The sequence below is a fragment of the Kogia breviceps genome, chromosome 6 (genome assembly GCF_026419965.1).
Source record: "Kogia breviceps isolate mKogBre1 chromosome 6, mKogBre1 haplotype 1, whole genome shotgun sequence".
Classification (NCBI taxonomy): Eukaryota; Metazoa; Chordata; class Mammalia; order Artiodactyla; family Physeteridae; genus Kogia; species Kogia breviceps.
Window position 1 is genome coordinate 146,025,306 of NC_081315.1, and position 23,297 is coordinate 146,048,602.

Below are 23,297 nucleotides of genomic sequence, written 5' to 3' on the forward strand. Positions count from 1 at the left end.
TAAGTTCATTTGTATCATTTTTCTTAGATTTCACAAATAAATAATATCATATAATATTTGTCTTTTTTTGACTTCACTTAGTATGATAATCTCTGGGTCCATCCATGGCATTATTTCATTGTTTTTATGTCTGAGTAATATTCCATTGTATATATGTACCACATCTTCTTTATCCATTCCTCTGTTGGTGGACACTTAGGTTGCTTCCGTGTCCTGGCTTTTGTAAGTAGTGCTGCGGTGAACACTGGGGTGTGTGTACCTTTTAGAATTAGAGTTTTCTTCTTATATATGCCCAGGAGTGGGATTGCTAGATCACATGGTAGCTTTTTTAGTTTTTTGTGGACCCTCCATACTGTTCTCCATAGTGGCTGCACCAGTTTACTTTCCCACCCACAGTGTAGGAGGGTTCTCTTTTCTCCACAGCCTCTCCAGCATTTATCACTTGTCGACTTTTTGCTGATGGCCATTCTGACTGGTGTGAGGCGATACCTCATTGCAGTTTTGATTTGCATTTCTCTAATGATTAGTGATGTTGAGCATCTTTTCATGTGCCCTTGGGCCATTTGTATGTCTTCTTTGAAGAAATGTCTGTTTAGATCTTCTACCTATTTTTTGATTGGGTTTTTTTAATATTGAGTTTTATGAGCTGTTTGTATATTTTGGAGATTAATCTCTTGCTGGTTGCATCATTTAGAAATATTTTCTCCATTTTGTAGGTTGTCTTTTTGTTCATGGTTCCTTTATCTTTGTTTTTGTTTCCATTACTCTAGGAGATGGATCCAAAAATATATTGCTGTGATATATGTCAAAAAGTGTTCTGCCTGTGTTTTCCTCTAAGAGTTTTATAGTATCGGGTCTTACATTTAGGTCTCTAATCCAGAGGATAAATTCTTGGAAGCGCTAATTGCTCAGGCAAAAAGCACATACGCCATAAATTGTGATGAGTATCACTAAAATAAAGTTAGTAGAGGGAATTCCCTGGCGGTCCAGTGGTTAGGACTCCATGCTTTCACTGTCGAGGGCATGGGTTCGATCCTTGGTCGGGGAACTAAGGTCCTGCAAGCTGCACGGTGCAGCCAAACATTTAGAAGAGTAAATAAAATAAACTTAGTAGAGGCTATGCCCACTGACGTTCTTGTCAGCGTGCGCTCGCCTGCTCCCCGGGAGGTGCTCTCGCTCCTGCCCGACACCGTTCCGAGTGCTGAGCCCCCCCCCGCGAGGACTGAGAGCCACTGCTGCGGTCCTGGGACTGGTGACAGATTCGGGGTTTGGCCTGAGATGGTTGGGCTCCGGAGCGTGTGCCACAGAGCCCTTCGCCGTCCTGCCCGTCCTCCCCGGCGGGCCAGCGGGGCCACCCCGCTCCGCCCTGCCCACCCCTGAAGTGGGAATTGTATCTCCTCCGACGCTTATCGTGCATTTCTCTTATGTTGAATGAGGCTGAGCATCCTTTGCATTTCTTAAAGTTTTAAATCATTTTTCTAATGGTAGACTTTTAAAAAATTGACATGTAAGATCAATCTCTATATGTGTGTTTGTTCTTTATATATATAGACATCTATAAAATACACACACTCATATATATGTGTGCATTTGCCTGTGATAGGAGTTGCAAAGTATTTTTTTCACCCAGTTTGCCATTTCTCTTGATTTAATATATGGGATTTGGAGCTTTTTGGTGGTTTTCCATGGGAAAAATACTTAAGTAGTAAAATTCAAATTCATGTCTTTTATGGCTTCTTGGTTTAGAATCATAACTACAGAGGACTTCTTCCTTAGCAGTCATACAAAAGAAAGACTTCTATGGTTTCTTCTTGTGCTTTTACAGTCTCATTTCTCAAATTGAAATCTGATCCATTTGAAGTTTATCTGGGAATAAAGTGAGAGGTAAGGAACGTATTTAATCATGTGGCATTTGTAATTTTAATATCTGGTAAAATTGATCTTTCTCTTGTTACCTTAAAAAAAATTATTTTTTCTTATTTTTGTTTATTGCTTTTCTCATAGGAAGTTTAGAATCAGATTGTCCAGTTCTGTGAAGAAAATATTTCTGCAACTTGAGTGGGGTCACCCTAGACTTACAGATTACTGAGGGAAAGTGTCCGTCTTTATGGTATTGCAAGCACCCTACACCTTGTCATCCATTCAAGCATTTTGGGGGGCTCGTCATTGTCATGCATTCTTAGAGATTTAATGACGTCTTAAGTTTATTTTGAGGTATGGTCTTTGTATTGATTTTGTTACCTCTTGTTGTCTTGCTGTGTCTTGAACTCATTTCTCTGCTTCATGTCCTTATTTTAGAGAGTTTAAAAAATTCATGGCGCTATGCCTGGTCATAAACATCATGTGCTTAGTAGAAGCATGTCTAGCAGATACTGGTGTTTTCTGTCCTGTCCTCTTTCCGTTTGACTCTTGGTTCCTTGTCTGCTGGTTCCTCCACTGTTGTCACTCCTCTGGACTGAAGCACATGCTTCCTGGCCCAGCCTTTTTTTTTTTTTTTTTTGCGGTACGCGGGCCTCTCACTGCTGTGGCCTCTCCCGTTGCGGAGCACAGGCTCCGGACGCGCGGGCTCAGTGGCCGTGGCTCACGGGCCCAGCCGCTCCGCGGCACGTGGGATCTTCCCGGACCAGGGCACGAACCCGCGTCCCCCGCATCGGCGGGTAGACTCCCAACCACTGCGCCACCAGGGAAGCCCCTGGCCCAACTTTTACAGGAGCTCCGTGTCAGGGAGGGCCAGAGCCGTGTTCCAGGTCACAAGGACCATCCCTTGGACACAGGCCTGTCCTTGTCCTGCCCAGTCCCTGTCCTTGCCTGCCCACTGCCAGAGACAGCTCAGCTGTGCTTCCTGGGCAGCCGGACTTCTAACATCTGGGAACGTGGTGCCCAACCAGGGCCAGGGACACCCCCGCCTCCAGGCAGGAGCCCAGGTGTGATGCCAGCTTTGGAGACGTCTGCAGGCCTTGGCTAAGCTTGCCTTATGGCCCCCTGTTTTTTTCCTCATACAGTTTTTCAGACTGAGATATTCACATAGGATTCATTCTTTTAAAGTTTACACATCAGTGGTTATGGCACATCACAGTGCTGTGCAGTCAGTGCCACTATCTGATAGCGGAACGTCTTCGTCTCACTGAGAAGGAAACCCCTGGCCCGCTGGCAGTCACTCCCGGTCCCCGCTCCAGCCCCAGGACCGCTGTCCCACCTCCTGGGCCTGTGGGTGACCCGTGCCGGACGTCTCCCATGCACAGAGCCGCACGGCGTGCGCTCTCTCGGGTCTGGCTCTCACGGGGCTTCGTGTTTTCACGGTTCGCCACGTCGTCACGTTGTGTGTCTTTTGATGGCCAAATAGCGTTTCATCGTATAGATAAACCACGCTCTGGCCACATCCATCCGTCAGGCAGTGGCCTTGGGGTGGCTTCCACTTTGGGGTTGTTACACATACAGCCAGCCATTCACGTATGAGTTTTTGGGTGGAGGTATGTTTTCAGTTCTTTTGGGTCTGTACCTGGGAGTGGAGTTGTTAGCTCACGTGGTAATGTTTGTCTTTTTTGTTTTTAATTTTGGCCGCACGGCCTTGTGGGATCTCAGTTCCCCGACCAGGGCTTGAACCCGTGCCTCAGCTGTGCAAAAGCACAAAGTCCCAACCACTGGACCACCAGGGAGCTGCCTGTTTTGGGGGTTTGTTTTTTTTTTTTTTTTTCTTTTTTTTGCGGTACGCGGGCCTCTCACCGCTGTGGCCCCTCCCGTTGCGGAGCACAGGCTCCAGACGCGCAGGCTCAGCGGCCACGGCTCACGGGCCCAGCCGCTCCGCGGCACGTGGGATCTTCCCGGACCGGGGCACGAACCCGCGTCCCCTGCATCGGCAGGCGGACTCTCAACCCCTGAGCCCCCAGGAAAGCCCTGTTTGTCTTTTGGGGGAAGCGCCAGATGGTTGCTCTAATGGCCGCACCATTTTACAGCCTGCGCCCTGCCCTGGGCAGCGTCAGAGGGCTCCAGGTCCCCTGCCCCTTGGCCGTCTCTTCAGTTCTGGGCTCGGGTGTGGGAGGTGGCACCTCCTGCTGGGCCACCTCAGTTCCATTTGCAGGCTCTCCTCCCCATCACCTGGGCGTCCCCTCACACACAGAGTGTCTCTCCGCTGACTGCCTTCTGTGTGGAGCTACTTAATTTGAGGCTTAGGTATGAGGGAGGGCTTCTTTGTTTTGCGTAACTTTAGTTTGCCAGGGCCACGTTTTCACTCTTTAAATCATAGTAAGTGACAGATGAAATTGTTTTTCATTTCGTGCCTTTTGTTTTTAATGTAGGAAAGAGTTGATAGCTCAGCTAAATACAAGGGGGAAGGTGGCAGACGGGCTCATTCTTCTAAAACATCAAAAAAGCCCCCAGCACAAATGTTAAAAAATAAATGTTTACCATTTTTGCCACACGTCAGAAGAACTTATTTCCATGTGTTTCAAGAGACAGCCTTTTAGAGTTGGGTCAGCTGGCACTGGGCCCAGTGCTTGGCCAGGGAGCGGCGCGCCCAGCCGCAGGCGGGAACCCCAGAGCCTTGACCTTCCGCCTGGGCTGCGCGCGCCGTGCGCCTGGGGGCATGCGGGGCTCAGCCAGGCAGTCTGTCTGCACCGCCGCGGGGGCAGGTGAGGGGACCCTGATTCCAGAGCGGGAGGGGCTGGCTGGGTAGGCGCGGGCGAGGCGGAGCTGCCAGGTGAGGGGTGACAGGTGGACCAGGAGCTTGGGTGGGAGAGGGCGGGTGTGAGGGGGACCGTGTTCAGGTTTGGGCCCGCGTCTGGGCCTCAAGCAGCGGTGACCGCCGGCCGCTGTGGCCACTCGCACCCGTGGGAGGAAGCGGCCCCTTGAGCGCGGCAGACATGCCGGCCACGGCCTGTCCCGGGGAGCCAGGTCCCCCTGGTCGTCGGGGGGGCCGGCCCCCTGCGGGCTCTCCTCTGTCACGTGAGCCCGTCACGTGGCCGTGGGGCGTGCGGCTCTTCCCACACCCCAGACGCCCCGGTGGCAGGTTCCCCAGCAGGGGGCCGGAATGCGCCCCACCCCCCCAACCCCGTCCTGGGCGGCCCTTCTGTTTGCCGCGGGCCGGTGCACAGGGAGGCGGTGGGGAGATGCGGAGGCAGCCAGCGAGGTGTGGGCACTGCGGCGGGGGAGGGCTCTCCTGAGGGCGGGGCCGGCATGGGGGCGGGGGCTGAAGAGGCTGGGCCCCGCCCCGTGCGCCCAGAAGCTTCGGCAGGGCTTGAAGGGGGCTCCTCTCTGTGTCTGAACCAGCGAAGGTGTGCTGAGCTCCAGCCCTGCAGGCCCGAACCAGGGGCGGCCGGGCGCGGTCGGGCGACAAGGACCTGCCATCTCTCCTCTCCCGGCAGATGCAGGGCGCCCTCACCGAGATCATCCAGCTCGCCACCCTGGACTCGGACCCCTGGGTTCTCATGGTGGCCGACATTCTGAAGTCCTTTCCTGATACCGGATCTCTTAACCTTGATCTTGAAGAGCAGAATCCCAACGTTCAAGATATTTTAGGAGAACTTAGAGAAAAGGGTAGGTTGAGTGTCTTTGGTTTATGCTGGGAGGAGGGAGGTGGGTCTTCCTTTAAACCCTCTTTCGTAACATGTGTTTGACTTTGAGAGTGTTGCACGCTGCACTGCGTAGTGCTGTCTGTGCCCGTACACCCCTGCCCGTGCGCTGCTGGCTGGCTTTCGGCGCAGCCCAGAGGCTCCCTCCTCACTGTACGTGCTCATCTCAAGTGTGTCACTTACTGGCTTTCACGTTCACGCCCCCCTCTCCCCACTCAGCTCCATGAGGGCACAGGCTCTGCCCATTCAGAGCCTAGAACATTCCCTGGCACGGAGTAGACGCTCATAACTGTGTGTTGAAAACATCGGCAGTTTACTTGTCTAGAACACGAACTGGAAACCACTTAGAAAATATTTGCAAACGGAGTAAAAGAACATATCAAGACGGGAAGGTCTGTTCCTCCCTGATCTCCTCTCCTAGCTTGGAGAATTGGAGCCACAGCCCTTCAAAGATGGGACCTGTGCCCCTGCGGTCCCGCAGGGCCGGTGGCCTGGCCGCCCCAGGGGTGGCCGCCGGTGCCTCTTCCCGACTGCGAGACGACCGCTCCTACAGGCTTTTGCTTGGCGTGTAACTGCCCACAGGCTACATGGATGCTTCCAGAGCATTGGAACGCAGAGCCAGGATGTTTCTGTCCTGGTGACCAGCTTGATGAGGGTCCAGACAGGTCCACGCCCTCCTGGGTGTCCTCTCTCCGGTGGGAGGGGCCTGCTCTGTCTTCCGCCCAGGGGCTTGCGGGCGGGCCTCCCCGGGGCAGGAAGAACGGCGGTGGCACTGGTCTCTGCTCCCCACCCAGGGCCTTCCCCCGAGCTCCAAGTGCCCGGTCAACCCGCAGACCTGGGGGACAGGCCTGGGTGCTTCTTGTGAGGGCCAGGATTCGGAGGGTCCAAGAGGAACCATCCACGGGGGCTGTGGGACTGAGGGGGGGACCCGGGACGGCCGCAGGCTGCCCCTTCCAACAGCTTGCTCTAGGGATGCACAGAGCATCTTCCAGACGAAGCTGTGCTGACAGACATCCGTGTCGGGGCCCCGGTGCTTCTGCCTTTAAGAAGCGCCACAGGGGTCCTGTCCTTGACCTTTGGCCCAGGTTGGTGGCCTTGACTGCTGGCCTGTGGCAGGCAGGCAGTGGATACTTGTTTTCTGTTTTGAGAGCAAAGCAGAAGCTCCACCGCTACAAATAGGAAACAGTGTGTGGTTTCATATTAGCGGTGAAAATTGGGCCTGTGTAAGGGAAATGCACCTCCTAACATGTTGGTTCTCGAACGAGCAGTGAACGAGTGTGAGGCGTCGGCCATGCTCCCGCTGGAGTGCCAGTACTTGAATAAAAACGCCCTGACGACGCTCGCTGGGCCCCTCACTCCCCCAGTGAAACATTTTCAGCTGAAAAGGAAACCGAAGAGTGCCACACTGAGGGCGGAGCTCCTGCAGAAATGTGAGTGCCCGCCGTCCGCGTGCGGTCTGGGGGTGGGCGCGCCCGGCTTCGGGGCCGCAGTGGGACTCGTCGGGACCCTCCTCAGCGGGGGCTGCCTTGTCCGGCCTGGAAGGTCCAGCAGATTTGGGAAAACGGACTGCCGAGCAAATCACGCTTTTGTCCTATGTCTGTACTTTTTATTTTTAGATTTCTTTTAGGTTTTATGGTACCTAACTGTCTTTTAAAGACAGAGTTCTACGTAGTTTTTTTCTTTTTTTATTAGAAATTTATTGATTGCTACGCTAAACTGTGTGTTCTAAAAATTTACTTCAGAAACTTCTGAATTTTCAGGTTGAAGTATTTGTAATCTTTGTTCAAAAGTGAAGTCTGTACCGGCTGAGTCACACAGGTGATGAGACAGGCAGCCTGGCAGAGACTGGAGAGGCCGCGTCCGAACTCCTGCAGCCCTGCCTCATTCTCGCACATGCTCTCAATTTGACTTCAGAGATGTTTGGTCATTTTATTTTATTATTATTATTATTATTTTTTTTTTTTGCGGTACGCGGGCCTCTCACTGCTGTGGCCTCTCCCGCTGCGGAGCACAGGCTCCGGACGCGCAGGCGCAGCGGCCATGGCTCACGGGCCCAGCCGCTCCGCGGCACGTGGGATCCTCCCGGACCGGGGCACGAACCCGCGTCCCCTGCATCGGCAGGCGGACTCTCAACCACTGCGCCACCAGGGAAGCCCTGGTCATTTTATTAATTTTTTTTTAAGTAGTGGTTTCTAAAATGTACATGGAAGATACTTGCTCCGAAAAAGGCCAAGAAATTGATTCCTTTGACTGATAGCAGAACTTTTATTTTAAGTGGTTATGGTATTGGTATTAATAACCTATATAAATGCCCTGTTTTCAAAGAATCCAAATAAAACACAGCAGCCATCGTGACTCTCGGCTCCAAGTGGACAGCGTCCTGGGGTCAGCACTGCGCTGGGGCTTCACGAGCTGGCAGTGCGCGGCCCGGGCCCTCGGCCCCCTGGGCAGCTCCCAGGCCCCTCCGTGCCGTCAGCAGTGGCACCTGCCCCCAGCCCCCCACGGCAGAACCTGGTGCCGGGTGGGCGTGGGGCTCTGTCCCTCCCTGAGCTTGTTTCCTGCCTCGCGTTGATGCTTCTGTGAAGGGAAGGGTGAGGTTGTGCCAGATGACCACCCACCAGTGAGGACGCTTCATCGGGGCCCCTCCCGCCCCCCCACCCCGGGAGGTGCGGCTGCCAGGGCCCTTTTGCTGCAAGTGTAGTTCTCTACACCAGGCGTCCGCAACCCCGGGGCCACGGACTGGTACCGTGGACTGTTAGGAAGCGGGCCGCGTAGCAGGAGGTGAGCGGCGGGCAGAGGAGAGCGCGAAGCTTCATCCGCCGCTCCCGCCTCTCCCCGCCGCTTGCATTACCTCCTGAACCACCCCCCGCCGACCCCGGTCCGCGCCAACACTGTCTTCCACGAAACCGGTCCCTGGTGCCAGAAAGGTTGGCGACGGCCGCCCTGCACAGACAGCATCATTGTGACGTTGAGAAGCAGACGAGCGACTGTTTGTGCTCAAATCCTCACAACTCAACCTTCTTTGTAAATCCCACGGATGGAGGCGTTGCCGTCGGGTGGGCGCTGACGCGGGGCCCCTTGTCTTACAGCCACCGAGACCGCGCAGCAGCTGAAGAGGAGCGCGGGGGTGCCCTTCCACGCCAAGGGCCGCGGGCTGCTCCGGAAGATGGACACCACGAGTAAGGCCGGGCCGCTGCGGGTCGGAGGGGAGGGCTCGCCCTTCCTCGGGAGCACAGTCGTTGAACTTTGACCTGACCGGGCCGCGGGCCCTGCGGTGCTGCCGGCTCTGTTGTGTGAAATGAGGGGGGCTCTTCCGCTTACGGAGGGTCCGGAAGGCTCCGCCTGAGATGAGGAAAGACCGGGATTGGAGGGACACGCTCAGTCTCGGTTCTTGCTCGTCCTTATGGCCGTGGAGGGCACGGGCCGCCGCCTCCGCCCCAGGTCCTGCCGCCTGCCGGCCCCGTGCCGGCCCCAGGTTCTCCGTGGGGCGAGGGCTCTGCAAGCTCGGGGCTGGCCGGGCCACCGTCGTGTCGTCCCTCGTACCGCCCTCGGGGCCGGAGCTCACCTCTTGCTCCCTGCCCACCCCACGCTGCCCGGGCCCAGGGCCGACCGGACAGGGCAGGTGCGTCGGTGAGAGCAGCGGCCCGGCTGCCACTGGAGCCTGAGGGGGCTCGTGGGGTCCTCCCTGCGGGGCCCACGGCCCACAGCACTCGTGTGGGAGCTGCCGTCTTGGTGTCGGCCGACTCGGCACTGTGGGGTGGCGGGGAGGCCCAGCCCCGTCACCTCAGGGCCGGCTGTCGCCCCGGGTGGCCCTGGAAGTGCATCAGGGTGACATGGGGCCCTCACTGTAATGTCCCTGCCTGGCCCCCACGTGCCAGGCCCCCCGACAAAGCTCCCCTCACCTTCCTTTCCACAACCTGGCCGGGCGCCCCGACCCAGCATGCCCACGGTGCGGTTCAGGGGTACTTCCTGCTTCCCTGCCCTGTCCCGTTGGCCGTGCCAAGGGGCCGCCTGTGCACCGGGCCTGGGACGCTGTACATGGTCTTGGTGTGAGTAAGCCCTGGTGTCTGCACGCTGAGCACTGGGGCGGGTCCCAGTGGCAGGAACGGGGGGGGCACTGGATGCCTGGGGAAGGGGCCAGGCCCCCCGTTCCCCGTGTGTCAGGGGCCTTCCCTTTGAGAGATGAGGGACCAGGCCCCGGGGAAGAGGGTGATTCTGGCTGCGGCATGTGGGCCTCTATCCTGTAACACGTCTGTTAACCCCGAGGTGCAAGAAAGAAGTGCGAGCCGAGAGTCCTGTGTGTGGCGAGAAAGGACTCGGTTAGGGTCGATGGATGCAGGTGTGGCGGCTTCGTTGGTTTGTCGTCTTGGGCAGAGACGTCAGTTTGGCTGTGGTGTCGCTGGTTGCCACGGTGTGCCCTTCTGGGCAGGCCGACCCGATGCCCCGGTGCTTGGGCACAGGGAGAGGGCAGGCCCCTGGCCCGGGGGCGTCCCCGGCACCTGCCCTCGCGGAGGCGCAGCACATCCGCGGGAGCTCTTGGCAGGCCGGCAGGGGCGCCTCTGGCGGAGACGGGCAGGCGTAGTCCGCGGCGGTGGCGGAGCAGCCGCCTCGCGGGGCCCGCTGACGGCCCGTCCTCTCCGCAGCCCCGCTCAAAGGCATCCCGAAGCAGGCGCCCTTCCGAAGCCCCACCGCCCCCAGCGTCTTCAGCCCCGCGGGGAACCGCACTTCCATCCCGCCGTCGAGGACGCCCCTTCGGAAGGAGAGGGGCGTGAAGGTGGGCGTGTCCCCTGGCAGCCCCGCCCGCGCGGGACCAGCCGCGCCCCTTGCGCTCCTTCCTCGGGGCTGAGGGTGGGCTTCTGTCTGTGTCGCAGCTCCTCGACATCTCCGAGCTGGACATGGTCGGGGCCGGCCGGGAGGCCAAGAGGAGGAGGAAGACCCTGGGTGCGTATTGGGGGCCGTCCGCCCGCGGAGGCCCTGGTCTCCCGTCCGCCGAGGCCGCGACCGCCTCCGGCTGGAGAGGGGCGAGCCTGCGGGGCGGCCCTGTCCTCAGAGTCGCCGCGGCCGCGGCCTGGCGCCGGGAGGGCCGCCGCCCGGGGCGCTGAGGCCCGTGCTCTGCCTGCAGACGCGGAGGCGGTGGAGAAGCCGGCCAAGGAAGAGACGGTCGTGGAGAACGCCACCCCCGACTACGCGGCCGGCCTGGGGTCCACGCAGGTAGGGCTGCGCGTGCCCCCGCCCCCGTCGTTAGCCGCGGAGGCGCGTCGTGTGGGAGCCCGCGCGCGGACGCAAACGGACGGACGCGGACGCGCGCAGGAGAGGTGGCGCCGGCGGGGCGCCGGTGTGCCCGTGGGCCCCGGTTTGGACGGCGCCTCGGCGTCCCCGGTCCCGCAGGGGTGGTGGGGCGGCCTTGCGGGAGGGCGTGCCGCTTGGAAGGCCCCTCTCCGCCCGTGCTGCCTGCCTGGAGGGGCCGGGCAGCCAGGCACCGCGTGTCGCCTTGTCTCCATCGGTCATTTCTGGGTGGTGGGAAACTTTTTATTGCAGAGCTGTGTTTCCTCTTTGTTGAAAGGAGTGTCTTCCTTTTCTCACATGCTTTTGTGGTTTTCAAAAAAAAAAAAGTTTAACCTTTTCTTACCTCAAAGATGGCGGGTTTGGGAGGGTCCCTAACCCAACAGGGACAGCCCCGCCCCGCGCCCTCCCAACAAGGCAGCTCCAGGATGGGGGCGGCGGCAGGCCGGACGCTTGGGGTCCCTGGCCTGGAGCAGGCTCCATCCCTGGGGACAGCAGTGCCCCCGGGCCTGCTCCGGCGGTGGGGGCCCTCCTGTGGGGCTGGAGGTTCGCGTTCGCGCTGGGCCGAGACGCCGAGGCCCACAGAGGAGCCGGCCCCATCCGGGAATGGGGGAGGCTCACACTGAGCCCCCGGGCTGCTTTTGGGAGGAGCCATGGCCTCTGTCTTCCAGAAACTCGGGTCTCTGAACAACGAGCCCGCGCTGCCATCCACGAGCTACCTGCCCGCTACGCCCAGCGTGGTCCCTGCCTCCTCCTACATCCCCAGCTCCGAGGCCCCGCCAGGTGAGCGGGCACCCAGAGTGGGCAGCACCCCCACGGGGCAGGGACTCGCCCGCGTGGTGCTTCCTTGGGCGTCAGGACCTCTGCTGGTGCCGCCGGGGCCGGAAGCCCCTCCTGCCCAGCACGAGCTTCGAGAAGTGAAACCCAGGGGTTTCAGCTGCTTCTCCCTCCCCGGGGCCAGACAGGCAGCGCCCCTTGTGCGGTGCCAGGTGTGAGGCCTAGTTTGTGAGCGGGAGGGGGGCTGCTGAGGTTCCAGCGCCTCCGGGTCCAGGGGTCCTCACGTAGCCCTATAATTTGAGAAGGAAGGTGCCGAAGGAAGGGTAGAGGGGGATCCGTGGGTTCTGCTCCGAGGCATTTGCTCCCCGGGCTCAGCGTCGCCTGCCGGAGGGGAGCTTGGCCTCGGGGAGGGGGTGGCCAGAGAGGGCCTGGGGGTCAGGCAGGCTTGCTGGGCTTCAGGAAGCAGCCCTCCGTCCCCTCGCCAGCGCCCAGAAGCCCACTAGCGCCTGGACGTCTTACCTGCTGGTCTCAAGAGGCCTGAGCCCTCTGGCTCCCGGCTGGGGCTCTCGGGGGCGTGTGCGCCACACCCAGAGGCGCCGCTCGCACCCCAGCTGCGGGCAGGAGGGCCCCCCCCCCTGCCCTTCCCCCGCGGGCTGCGTGTGGGCTCCGGGGCGGGGCGGGGCCGGGCCGGGTGGAGCCCGGGCACTTCTCCGGGGCAGCGGGGTCCCTGGCCCTGCCGGCTGCCCCCAGGCCTCGCTCTGCTTGCAGCCCCGCCTGCCCGGGAAGCCAACCTGCAGGCCAGCCGGCCCCCCGAGGAGCCCAGCGCCCCCAGCCCCGCGCTGCCGGCACAGTTCAAGCAGAGGGCGCCCCTGTACAACAGCGGCCTCAGCCCCGCGGCGCCCACGCCCGCGGCGCCCACCTCGCCCCTGACACCCACCACGCCCCCGGCCGTCGCGCCCTCCACCCAGACGCCTCCGGTGGCCATGGTGGCCCCCCAGGCCCAGGCCCAGCCCCCTGCCCAGCAGCAGCCCAAGAAGAACCTGTCGCTCACGGTAGGTGTGAGGGGCGGGTGTGTGTGTGGGGGGGGGGGGGGGTGTAGGTGTAGGTGTGCGGGGCGGGTGTGTGTGGGGGGGTGTAGGTGTGCGGGGCGGGTGTGTGGGTGTGTGTGTGCGTGTGTGGGGGGATGTGGGTGTGCGGGCCGGGCGGGTGTGTGTGCAGGGCGGGTGTGTGTGGGTGTAGGTGTGCGGGGTGGGCGGGTGTGTGTGTGCGCGTGTGTGTGTGTGTGCAGGGCGGGTGTGTGTGTGCAGGTGTGTGGGGGTGAGGGGGCGGGGGTGTGTGTGCGTGTGTGTGCAGGGCAGGTGTGTGTATGCAGGGCGGGTGTGTGTGTGTGCTGGGTGGGTGTGTGGGGGGTGAGGGGGGCGGGTGTGTGTGTGTGCGTGTGTGTGTGTGCAGGGCAGGTGTGTGTGTGCGGGGCGGGTGTGTGTGCAGGTGTGGGGGGGTGAGGGGGGCGGGTGTGTGTGTGCAGGGAGGGGGTGTGTGTGTGCAGGTGTGTGTGTGCAGGTGTGTGTGTGTGTGTTGGGCGGGTGTGTGTACAAGTGTGGGGGGTGAGGGGGCGGGTGTGTGTGTGTGTGCGTGTGCGGGTGTGTGTGTGCGGGGCGGGTGTGTGTGTGCAGGTGTGTGTGTGCGGGGCGGGTGTGTGTGTGCAGGTGTGTGTGTGCGGGGCGGGTGTGTGTGTGCGTGGCGGGTGTGTGTGTGCGTGGTGGGTGTGTGTGTGCAGGTGTGTGTGTGTGCGGGGCGGGTGTGTGTGTGCAGGTGTGTGTGTGCGGGGCGGGTGTGTGTGTGCAGGTGTGTGTGTGCGTGGCGGGTGTGTGTGTGCGTGGTGGGTGTGTGTATGTGCGTCAGGGGCGCCGGCGGGCCCTGCACCCAGCCGTCGCCTCCACCGCAGCGGGAGCAGATGTTCGCCGCGCAGGAGATGTTCAAGACGGCCAACAAGGTCACGCGGCCCGAGAAGGCCCTCATCCTGGGCTTCATGGCCGGCTCCCGAGGTAGGTCCGCAGGCGGCCCTGGGATGGGGGGCGGGGGGGCCTGGGTCCGGCGGGGGTTGGGGGACGGCCCCGCGCCCCCAGGCCCCCGCCCAGCGGCCCCTGCCCCCCCAGAGAACCCGTGCCAGGAGCAGGGCGACGTGATCCAGATCAAGCTGAGCGAGCACACCGAGGACCTGCCCAAGTCGGACGGCCAGGGCAGCACCACCATGCTGGTGGACACGGTCTTCGAGATGAACTACGCCACGGGCCAGTGGACGCGCTTCAAGAAGTACAAGCCCATGGCCCACGCGTCCTAGGGCCCCGACCTGCCGCCGGGCCCCAGCCCACTGGAGCTTTAGATTCCGTTTCTCTGGGGTGTTTTGGACTTATTTTCTAAATTTTAATATGGGTCCCTTTTGCGTGATTTAAGACGCCTTTTTGCATTCGGTGTTACGGTTCTGAACGTTAAACCTCGCCCCGAAAGGCGTAACTTCCTAATCTCGGCACCGGCTCTGCCTGGTAGGCTTCTGCGTTTCCTCATTTTTTCTTCAGCCCCGCTGACCGCGAGCGAGGGCTTTTCTTGCTCGTGCAGCCCGCTCCCCGCCCGCGCGGCTGAGGGACCAAAGGGGGCGCCTGGTGTGCCTGAGAACGGGGCGCGGACGGCCGCCCGTGCCCGGGGATGGGGGATGCCAGGACACGCTCACCACCCGCAGGTTTTGTATTTGTCTTTTGTACCGTTGTGAGCATTTAAGACCAGTCCTTGGGTACCTGTTTTCATTGTAAAAACTACCTAATTAAAGTTTAGCTTTTCTAAAGAAAACCCACCGGAGCTGTGTTTCCAGCCAGCTCGACCTCTCTGCTCTGGGGCCCCGGCTCCTCTCCGGGGTGGGTGACGTTGGGGTCAGCCCAGGGGTCACTCCTGGAGGATGCGGGCGTGGGGAGCACGTCAGAGGGGCCTGGGGCTCAACCACCTGCGGGGCTGAGAAGAGTCTGCAGCTTCCTCTCCCGACTCTGTCACCTTTAAGGGGGGTTTGGGAACCAAATTATAATTTACAGGAAAAAAAGCCTTTTCCCCGGATCAGAACGACACTATCTACAATACCTGTTACACTTCCAAGGCCACGCTGGCCTCTCCCCAGATGTCGGGGGACTGTGCCAGATGCTTCAGAGTGACTGACAGACAACTCAAGAGTGACTGGGAACGGGACTTCCCTGGCGCTTCCACCGCAGGGGACGTGGGTTCCATCCCTGGTCGGGGAACTAAGATCCCGCGTGCGGCACAGCGCGACCAAAAAAAAAAAAAGAAAGAAAGAAAAAGAAAAGGGACTGGGGAAATGGAAGAGAGCCCCAAACTTCAAAATGCAATCCCACATAAAGAAAAAAGCCTTTAAATTTTTTAATACAAAAATACTCATAACACAATCTTCCAAACACAACTTCCGACCTTAAATCCTATTTTCCCGCAACCGGCAATTCTCAAATCTACATTTCAGTATCTTCCACCAGAAGTAAATTTCAAGTTTTTTAAGTCTGTCAAAATTGGCGGTAGCACCTGGTACACCCCCCCCCCCAAAGGCGGAGCCTGGCCTCGTTTCGTGTGACGCTGAGACACCAGTAGGCACGTGGAGGTTTCTGTTTAATTTCACATCTCAACAGGGTGCGGTGGACACGACGCCCGCGGACACAGCCCTTGACTCATTCGTCAAACGCTACACGTCTCACAGGATCAAGAGTTCGGCAACTGACAGTCGTCTGTGTTACCTTTCATAAAAACAGGCTTATCTTTTCTCATTTCTGGACATACGGCAGTTCTCGGAGGTGGCGCCGCACGCGCTGCAGTTCGCGTGTCAAGGGAACCACTGGGAAGGCGCCGGGGCGCAGACCTGAGGGTGAGGCAGGGGGTCCGTCCCGAGCATCCTCGGAGGACGGGCCCCGGGCGGGGGCGCCAGGCGTCCTCCCCGTGGTGCTTGCAGCTGATCACCCGCTTTGGACGTGGGCCCGCAACCCCCACGGAGAGAAGCGTCCCCGTGTCCAGAGGCCCGCGCTGGCGTCGACAACACGCGAGGGGTCCTGGTCGGCTCCTGATGCTGAGGAATCCTGAGGTGTTTGGGTGGTTTGCACTGTGTTTCTGCTTCACGGTAACGACAAAGGACTGAAGCCGATGTTGGGCGAAGACCGACTCCCCCAAAGCGAGCTGCCCTCAGACTCGGAGCAAAGGCCTCGGCCGGCGGGGGCGGCCCTTCCGGCTCTGCCGCGCCTCCGCCGCCTTGTGCTCAGGTCCATACGCTGGTCTTCTGGAGACTCTGAGTTAGTGTTATTCGCTCATTAGTTTAACAGTTTTTGGAAAGAGGGCAACCACGTCTAAAATAAGTTTTCCAGTATTTCCTTCAGAAAGGTTATAAAAGAATTTGGAAGTAATATCAAAGTGACTCAAAAATCACACAAAATTTTTACTACCGTCAAATACAAAAATAAGTTAATCTGCTCCCCCAAAGTGCACTGCAAAACCGATTCTGATGTTCTGACTTAGGCAAGAAGTCCCTGACTGGCAGGAAAGGGCACGTGACGTCGGCCCGCGCCGAGGCCCCTGGCTCCGCAGGGCGAGGCCGCGAGCGCGGCCGCTGTGCTGGCACCAGGCCCCGGCGCCCCTCGTGCCCAGCCGCAGAGCGCGCGGGCGCCGGGCGCAGGGCCTGAGGAGCGTAGATCTACGTCAATCCAGTTATCTTCTTCAAAGACCGTTCGAGAGAGACCAGAGTTCTGAACTGAAATACCCCACGGCCCCTGCGGCTCACCGAGCAGGCGCGTGTCCAGAGAGAACCGAGCCGCCCGTGGGGGCACCAGCGGAGGACCCGGCTTGTTTCTCCTTTGGTCCCACGTCACCTGCCCCGGGGTCGCCGGGGAAGGGCCAGCAGGACGGCCTCGGTCGGCCGGCTCTCCTAGTCCGTGCTCGCGGGAGGCGCGGACGCTGCCCGGGGCCCCCGGCCTGGCCGAGCCCGCCCCCTCCGCCCACAGCGCGCGCCGCAGAACCGCGGAGCAGTGGTGACCTGGGGTCCCAGCGCCGGTACATCCTGCGACTCTCCAAGACGAAAACGGTAAGAGAGACACACGGGGGACCTCGGAGGCAGTTTTCAAGAACAGTTGTGTAAACTTTTCTGCAGAGTAGATGTTCTCCTCGGGTTATTTCAAGAAGAAAAGGCCAGAAAAAAGCACCTGTTGCCGAGCGTCCCCTTCCCTCCCATGGCGAGCGGAGACAGGCGGGCGCACGGGCTCCCGGCGGGGCGCTCGCAGCGTCCCGGGCTCCACGGGGAACGCCGCGCTCCGCGGCAGCTCCTCCCCGCGCGGGGCGAACGGTCCACGCCAAGCTCCCAGGGCACAGTGTCGGCCGGGTGCCCACCGCCCGGCGGGCCGGCCCGAGGCCCAGGACGGGCGCTCCTCCAAGGGCCCGGGCCCGCAGCACGCGTGCACTCACTTGCGGTGACGAGGCTCCTGAACTCGCTCTCTCCTCGGCGCGAGAGGAGCGCCCGGGCGCACGTGTCTCGCGCGAGCTCCGCGTCCCAGGGGGGCGGGGCGGGCGCCCAGCAGCGTCCTGCTTCGCGACGGTCGCCCGAGATGCCGTCGGGCGGAGCGCCGGACAGACCGTCTCCCCAAGTTGCCGCGTCACGCGGCGCAGCGGGTCACACGCGCATCAGTAAACACGCATCTCAGTCGGTGGTAATTTGTGAAACAAGTTTAGCAAAAATATATTGAGAATAAAAGCCAGAAACCGGTAAAGAAAAGCCACCCGAAAAAATGTACAAACTCTTCCCCCACGTGACGAGAGCCTCCGGGGGGGCTGCCGCACGGGCCCGTGCTCTAAAGGCCGACGTGGCAGCAGCGCCTGCTTCGAGCCCCCGTCCCGGGGCCGGCTCCTCACTAGGGTGGAAGAGAAGCGTGCTGAGGAAAAACTTCACATTAGTACAAAAAAGAAGTCATACAGCTGCGTCGTAAGAGCGAATTCATCAAAACCACGGTTCCCAGGGCACTCGGGGCCGGAGTCCTTGCCCAGGCCCGCCCTGGTCTCCTCTCCTGAGTGATGGCTGCGGGGGAAGCAGGCTGGGTGACGTTGTCAAGATTAAAAGAGGTAAGAGTGAGCCTCCGAAAAAACACTACGCTATACATCTCAGGGGGGACAAAAACGTTTCATATGCCAATTACTTTTCCATCGTAACTTTAACCTAGGAAAGCAGAGCGGGAGGGCACCTTGACGTTCTGAGATTCAAGTGTAGCTGTAATGCTGCGTAGTCAGGCTTGTCTGTCCTGGGGCGTCCGCACCTCGCGGCTGGAACCACGCGGCTCGGACGGTCAGTGCGGCGCAGCGGGCGCTGCGGGGATGGCTCAGTGGCGGGAGGCGCCCCCTCCCGAGGAGGCGTGTGCGTGCGTGCGTCCCGGGGCTGCGGGCGGCGTCCTCCGGCCATCTGCCGCAGGGCGGGCCGGCCCCCCGGGGCCGCCCGATCTCACCCCGCCCCAGCCTGGCGCTATTTGCCCTCTGGGACCCTCCGCCAGCACCTCCTCTTCTTCCTCCTCCCCTTGGACTTGGGCTCCGGGCAGGGCTGCTCGGCAGGCTCTGCGCGCAAGTCGTGCTCGCCGCAGTACGGCCGCCCGTCCTGGGTGGAGCTGAAGGCTGCCCCGTCCTGGTGTTCCTTGCAAAACGAATTGGGGCAAAAGTGGCAAAATGAAGTGGAAGGTTTCCCACACACGTCACAGTGATGCCAAGGACATTCCCACTTCCCTGCAAGGAAACAAAGTATCACCAGACAGAAGAGAGGAATGGCAACTTGTAACATTTTCATGGTCGAAAACTAACTTTAAAACTCAGTCTAGTCAGATGAACACAAACTAAAATAAGACACCGCTTTCCACCCAAGTCTCAAAAGGTAAAGAGAAGCTAACGCTGGTGCTCAGAGGCCTGGGGGGCGGGGGGTGGAGGGAGGCAAGCAGGCGCCACCTCCGAGCCCAGATGGCCCAGCGGCACCGGGGGCCCTGCCGCCCCGGCCGCTCCCCGGCGACGGGTGTGCGGCCGGGCCGAGTGTTTTGGGGCCCCAATCTCTCTGGGATCTTTCTGGCGTCCCCCTGCAAAGGCTCTTAGTGCGGTCTGGGAGAGCCAGCGCGCCCGCCGTGAGCCTCTCTGCCGCCTGCCTGCCGGCCCTGCCGCATCGTCCTGTGCCACACACAGTGTTTCTGTTTCTGTTTTACAGTCAAACACATTTGACTTCTTTTCTAGCTTTTCCGCGTCCGTCTCCGGGTGAGAGCCTCTCGGCTTCCCTCCCGAGGTGACACGGCTGCTCTGTGCACGCTGGAGCCCGTCATCTCTCTGAAGGGCAGAGCCCAGCCCCAGCCCCAGCCCCTCCCCGTCTTCCCAGCCGAGACCCGGGGGTGCGGGCCCCTCGCTCCCAAGCAGCCCCTCCCGGTGCCTTCCCCCAGCCCCTGCCGGCCCACAGGGGCTGCACCAGGCGGTCCGGCCTCGGCTGCCCAGGCCGGGGACCCACCGAAGGGCCGCTTGCCCAGGCCCAGGCAGGGCAGGTGGTAGGCCTTGGTGCAGGACTTGCGGTCGCACAGCACCAGCTGCCCGCCGTCACCACAGCGGAAGCACTCGTCCTCAGAGGGCTTCTTCCCTTCGCCTTTCGTTCGACGCCTCCTGGTTTTTTTCTTGGTCTTTTTGCCCTTTTCCTCCGAGGAAAGGGATGCTGAGGTCTAGAATGAAGAGATAAATGCAGCTCACTCAAGGGAACTGCGTGCACTGAGGCCAGCTGTCCCGAGGGGTCTACCAGGGCCAAAGTCAAGGTCGGGAGCGCCAGGGACCCCTGAGGATGGTCTCCCAGGAGAAGAGTGGGGGTCTGCGGCCGACAGGGAAAAGGCAGGGGCCGACCTGTCCCCGTTTACTGCCTGTAGGAAACAACACAGGCTGCCGGCCGCAGCACCACTGAGCGGACATGCGGCCCAGGGCAGCCTCTTTTCCACGCGGCGCGTCTTGTGAGAACAAATGAAAAAAGCCAGGTGAAGCAGCAGGCCCGCTGTGGACATCCCACCTCTGGGCCTGGATGCCTGCGGCCGTCCGGAGGCTTCGGGCCCGGGTTTTACCCAGCACAGGGAAGGGTGTAAGTGTGCTGGGCGGAGCCACGTCCCCCCCCACCACACACACAAAGCCATGTCCTTCCTGGAACCTCAAATGTGACTTTGCTTGGAAGTAGGGTTGCTGCAGATGTGAAGCAGAGGGGGTGAGGTCGCAGTGGAGCAGGTGGGCCCTAACCCTGTGTGACCAACCGGCGTCCTTGTTGAAAGAGGGAAAGAGACATGGGAAGAGACACACAGGCAGAAGGCCACGTGCCGCCAGGCGCTGGGGGCGGAGCCGCCCCAGGGGAGCGAGGACGCTCTGACTTCGGATTCCCGGGCTCCAGGCCGTGAAGCCCCGGCAGCCTGTGGCCTCTGCAGGGGCAGCCTCGGCCCGCGAGCACAGTGAGGAGCCAGCGAGTCCCACGCCCGGCGCCCGGGCCGCCCCCGCCCCACCCCGCCCGGCAGACGCCGCCCTCCCGCCACTACTCACCTTGGGCCTGTCCCCGAGGAACCCGCTGCAGTTGGAGGCCCCGCACCGACAGACCGTTTTCTCATTGCCCAGACAGTCGAGGTTGTAGTTGAAGGTCAGCTCTGTCCCTGGGTGAGGGAGACAAGCCACACTGGGACACTGCCCTTCTCCCGACCCTGCCAAGAAGCCTGCATCAGGGCTACGAGCCCTGCGCCTGGCCGCGCACCCGCACTGTCCCCGCACGGCTTTCGAGTCCACGCTGCAAGGTGTGCACGTTCCAAACAAAACACAACTGCCAGGTCGCCAGCCGCCTGCCCTCCCCGAGCCCGGTGGTCCGGCCATACGCTGCATCGGACGAGGGCCCCTCCACCTGCCCGCGCGGCTGGGAGTCCCGCGGGGAGCCCCGGAGGCACCGTACCTGCAGGAATGTCACACACGGCAAACAGGCCCACGCGAGTGTCACCGTTCACTGTCCACTTGAGGGTCTCACAGTTGGGCTGGCAGCTGTGATTCATGAACCGGGAATAGTTTCCTTTGGGGCCGGCATCGATTATACGGTCCTGTAAGGCACAACTCAAGTTTCAAGCAGCATCTACGTACGTGGTCAACTCTCAGCCATCGCGTTCTCATTCAGAGGGAACTGTCACTGTGGTGCTGGACAACTGGTGGTGTACGGAGAACCGTGGTCTCCCAGGCCCACTCAGATGGGAGCCCCCAAACCAGTCCCGTCTCTGGCTCACGGAGGGCAGGCAGGTCAGCACCACATGGACAGACTGAGCGCTGGTGAGCGGGGGGGGGGGGGGGGGGGGGGGGGGGGGGGGCAGTGAGCCGAGCTCCCCGACGGCACATGGCAAACGAGGGAGCCGGACACCACCAGCCTGACAGAGGACAAGACTGACCGCTGACGACACAAACCAGCCAGCAAGTCGAGACGGGCCAGCGGCGGAGGTAGCAGGGAGAACGTCCTGAGGCCACGAGGCCACGCTGGCTGACGGGAAGGGGGCCAGCCCCCGCGGCCGCAGCAGTCTTTTGAGACGCACTCGGGCCAAAGCGACGAGGGTCCCGCCCTCGTGCTCCCAGGACTCGACCCCCCAAAAGGCAAGCGCCCACGTGTACGCGGAGACGTACTCCCATAGCGGCAAAACCCGGACGATGCAATCGCCCGGCATCAGGGAGCGGTGGCCTCGGCTTCCTCGCCCCAAGGGTCTCTCATCGACCGCGCGACCAGAAGGGACAGAAGACGCACCGGAGGCGGGAGGGCACTTAAAACTGGGCCACAGAAAGCACCACGGCCACGCGGTAACGCCACCCGGGGTCTGTGAGTGGGGGACAGGACGTTTGTCAACACAGGCGCCCCGGGGGCGTGGCATCGAGACGCCTGTTGGGCGGCCCCGGGCGGGGGCCTCGGCCACGCGCTTAGCCCCAGGCGCTAGCTGCCCCTCCCAAGGTGGACACATCTCAGAGTGCCTGCTCTGCGGCGTGCTCCCGCCTCACTCGCAGCAACCGCCGAGCTCGCCCCGAGCAGCTGCACTGGCTCCGTAGTGCCGAGATGCCGGTGCCCAGCTGTCCCTCTACGGGTGAACCTGACGCCGTTTCCCGTTTCCGCGGTCACAGGCTCTCGGCACGGCTGCTTCTCTTTTTAGTTGGTGCTCGGCCCGTGCTGATCCTCCGCCCGGGACCTCTCGCTCCAAGGTGAATCCACAGCAGACCCTCCCTCGCTTGGCCATCTCCTGTGCCTCCCCGAATTGTGGCTCTGGGGGTTTGCCGCTCTCTCATTTGGGGCACACCCTGCAGGATGTATCCTGCTCCTGGCGGCGCTTTTGACGTTAAAAGGCCTTCCTCTGTCTCACTGAATGCGCCGGGGGCCCAAGTTCTGCCTTGTCTGAGAACAATTCTCTTTTAATTTGACTTCACCTGACACACCTTTGTGCACGATTTTATTTTCAACTTTCAGGACCTCTCTGTTTCTTAGATACAGCAGAGAAGTAGGCTTCGCTTTATGAACCAATTTGGAAATCTTTTAACAGATGAGTTAGTCCAGCTCTCTTTCGCAAACATGACTCATATGCCGGGCACAGTTCTATCAGTCTAATGTGCTCGTTTATTTGGGTCTTAAGCCTTTCACTATGAAGTAATGGGGGTTTTAAAATACTGATTTTCCTGTTATGTTGGGAACTTTATTTTCCCTGCTGGCTGCCCTTTATCGAGGGCATCTCTGCCTGCATGCAACGCCCATAGCCTCCTCTTGCAGTGGTCTCCCCTGACCCACCTCCATCCTTACAAGCCAGTTTTCAGTAGCATTCTTACCTTAATACTTAAAAATGCCGAAAACTACTCCTACCTGGCTATTCAGCTCTGACTCTTGGGCATCAGAATCAGAGGTGAGTCTACCCCCCTCTGGCCTCCCCTCTCTGTCACTGTGGGGAGTCACAGTTTGGCCCAAATTCCCGATACCTGTACCACCACCAGTCGCTTTGCGGGGGTCGCCTGGAATCCGTCCTTCAGCATCTTCCCCCAAAGGACCGGTGCCCTTAGCTCCCATGTCCATACCTGTACTCTGACATCTACGTCTACAAAGAACCAGTCGGCTGGAGAGAAAGTCTCCAGTTCACTCTCTCCTTGAAAACTTTATCAGCGCTGCTCCTCTGTGCTCGGGCACTGGATTCCACCATGAGAAGCCTCGAGACGGCCTCACTTTCTTCCCCTTACAAGTAACTCAATTTTTTGGCCGAGCTAGCCAAAGGGTTCCTTGTTATGTCCAGTAATTTTAATAAGCTATTTATTATGTTGACCACCTTGGATGGATTGCCCCTGAAATACAAGGTATCCTTTCAATACCTAGACTCCGTCATGCACGCAGAGAGACCCGCCTTGGCCTGTCCCCTGGCTACGCTTTCTTCCCGCCGTGTCCGCTCGGGCGCCGCTCCAGGCGGTTTCAGCTTCAGAAACGCTCTGGCCGCTGCTCGTGTCACTCCTCAGGTCTCCGAGTTCGAAATCCAGCTCAGCTTGCTGACCGGTCGTCTCTAACCCTTGGCCTTTAGAATGCACGCTGACTGCGGGGCACGGCGTTCCCAGCTCTGTGGCCGT

General features: G+C 60.4%; 2 protein-coding genes and 1 non-coding gene across 9 annotated transcripts in view; 1 reads left to right on the forward strand and 2 right to left on the reverse strand.

Moving 5' to 3' along the window:
- The window catches only part of NELFA (negative elongation factor complex member A), a 26,497-nt gene extending 12,026 nt beyond the window's left edge, over positions 1-14,471 (forward strand). For 3 of the 7 annotated variants that reach the window (XM_059066032.2, XM_067036826.1, XM_067036825.1), the window contains 10 exons: positions 5,361-5,532; positions 6,836-6,997; positions 8,657-8,746; positions 10,211-10,341; positions 10,439-10,508; positions 10,690-10,778; positions 11,522-11,633; positions 12,396-12,679; positions 13,573-13,672; positions 13,784-14,471. In XM_059066032.2, the coding sequence (XP_058922015.1) occupies positions 5,361-5,532; positions 6,836-6,997; positions 8,657-8,746; positions 10,211-10,341; positions 10,439-10,508; positions 10,690-10,778; positions 11,522-11,633; positions 12,396-12,679; positions 13,573-13,672; positions 13,784-13,968 (1,395 nt within the window). In that variant the 3' untranslated portion in view covers positions 13,969-14,471. Of the gene's footprint in view, positions 1-1,825; positions 1,885-2,004; positions 2,111-5,360; positions 5,533-6,835; positions 6,998-8,656; positions 8,747-10,210; positions 10,342-10,438; positions 10,509-10,689; positions 10,779-11,521; positions 11,634-12,395; positions 12,680-13,572; positions 13,673-13,783 lie in introns of all 7 variants that reach the window. The other 4 variants (XM_067036827.1, XM_067036828.1, XM_067036829.1 and 1 more) reach the window with 2 other exon arrangements.
- Positions 14,472-17,500: 3,029 nt separating this feature from the next.
- The window catches only part of NSD2 (nuclear receptor binding SET domain protein 2), a 74,966-nt gene continuing 69,169 nt past the window's right edge, over positions 17,501-23,297 (reverse strand). The window contains exons 19-22 of the mRNA XM_059065990.2: positions 20,629-20,770; positions 20,232-20,338; positions 19,177-19,381; positions 17,501-18,419 (exon numbers count right to left, since the gene is read on the reverse strand). Of these exons, the coding sequence (XP_058921973.1) occupies positions 18,166-18,419; positions 19,177-19,381; positions 20,232-20,338; positions 20,629-20,770 (708 nt within the window). The 3' untranslated portion in view covers positions 17,501-18,165. The remainder of the gene's footprint in view (positions 18,420-19,176; positions 19,382-20,231; positions 20,339-20,628; positions 20,771-23,297) is intronic.
- LOC131759035 (small Cajal body-specific RNA 23) lies at positions 20,877-21,001 on the reverse strand. Its single transcript, XR_009336369.1, has one exon. It is a non-coding gene; the product is annotated as a small Cajal body-specific RNA 23 (non-coding RNA).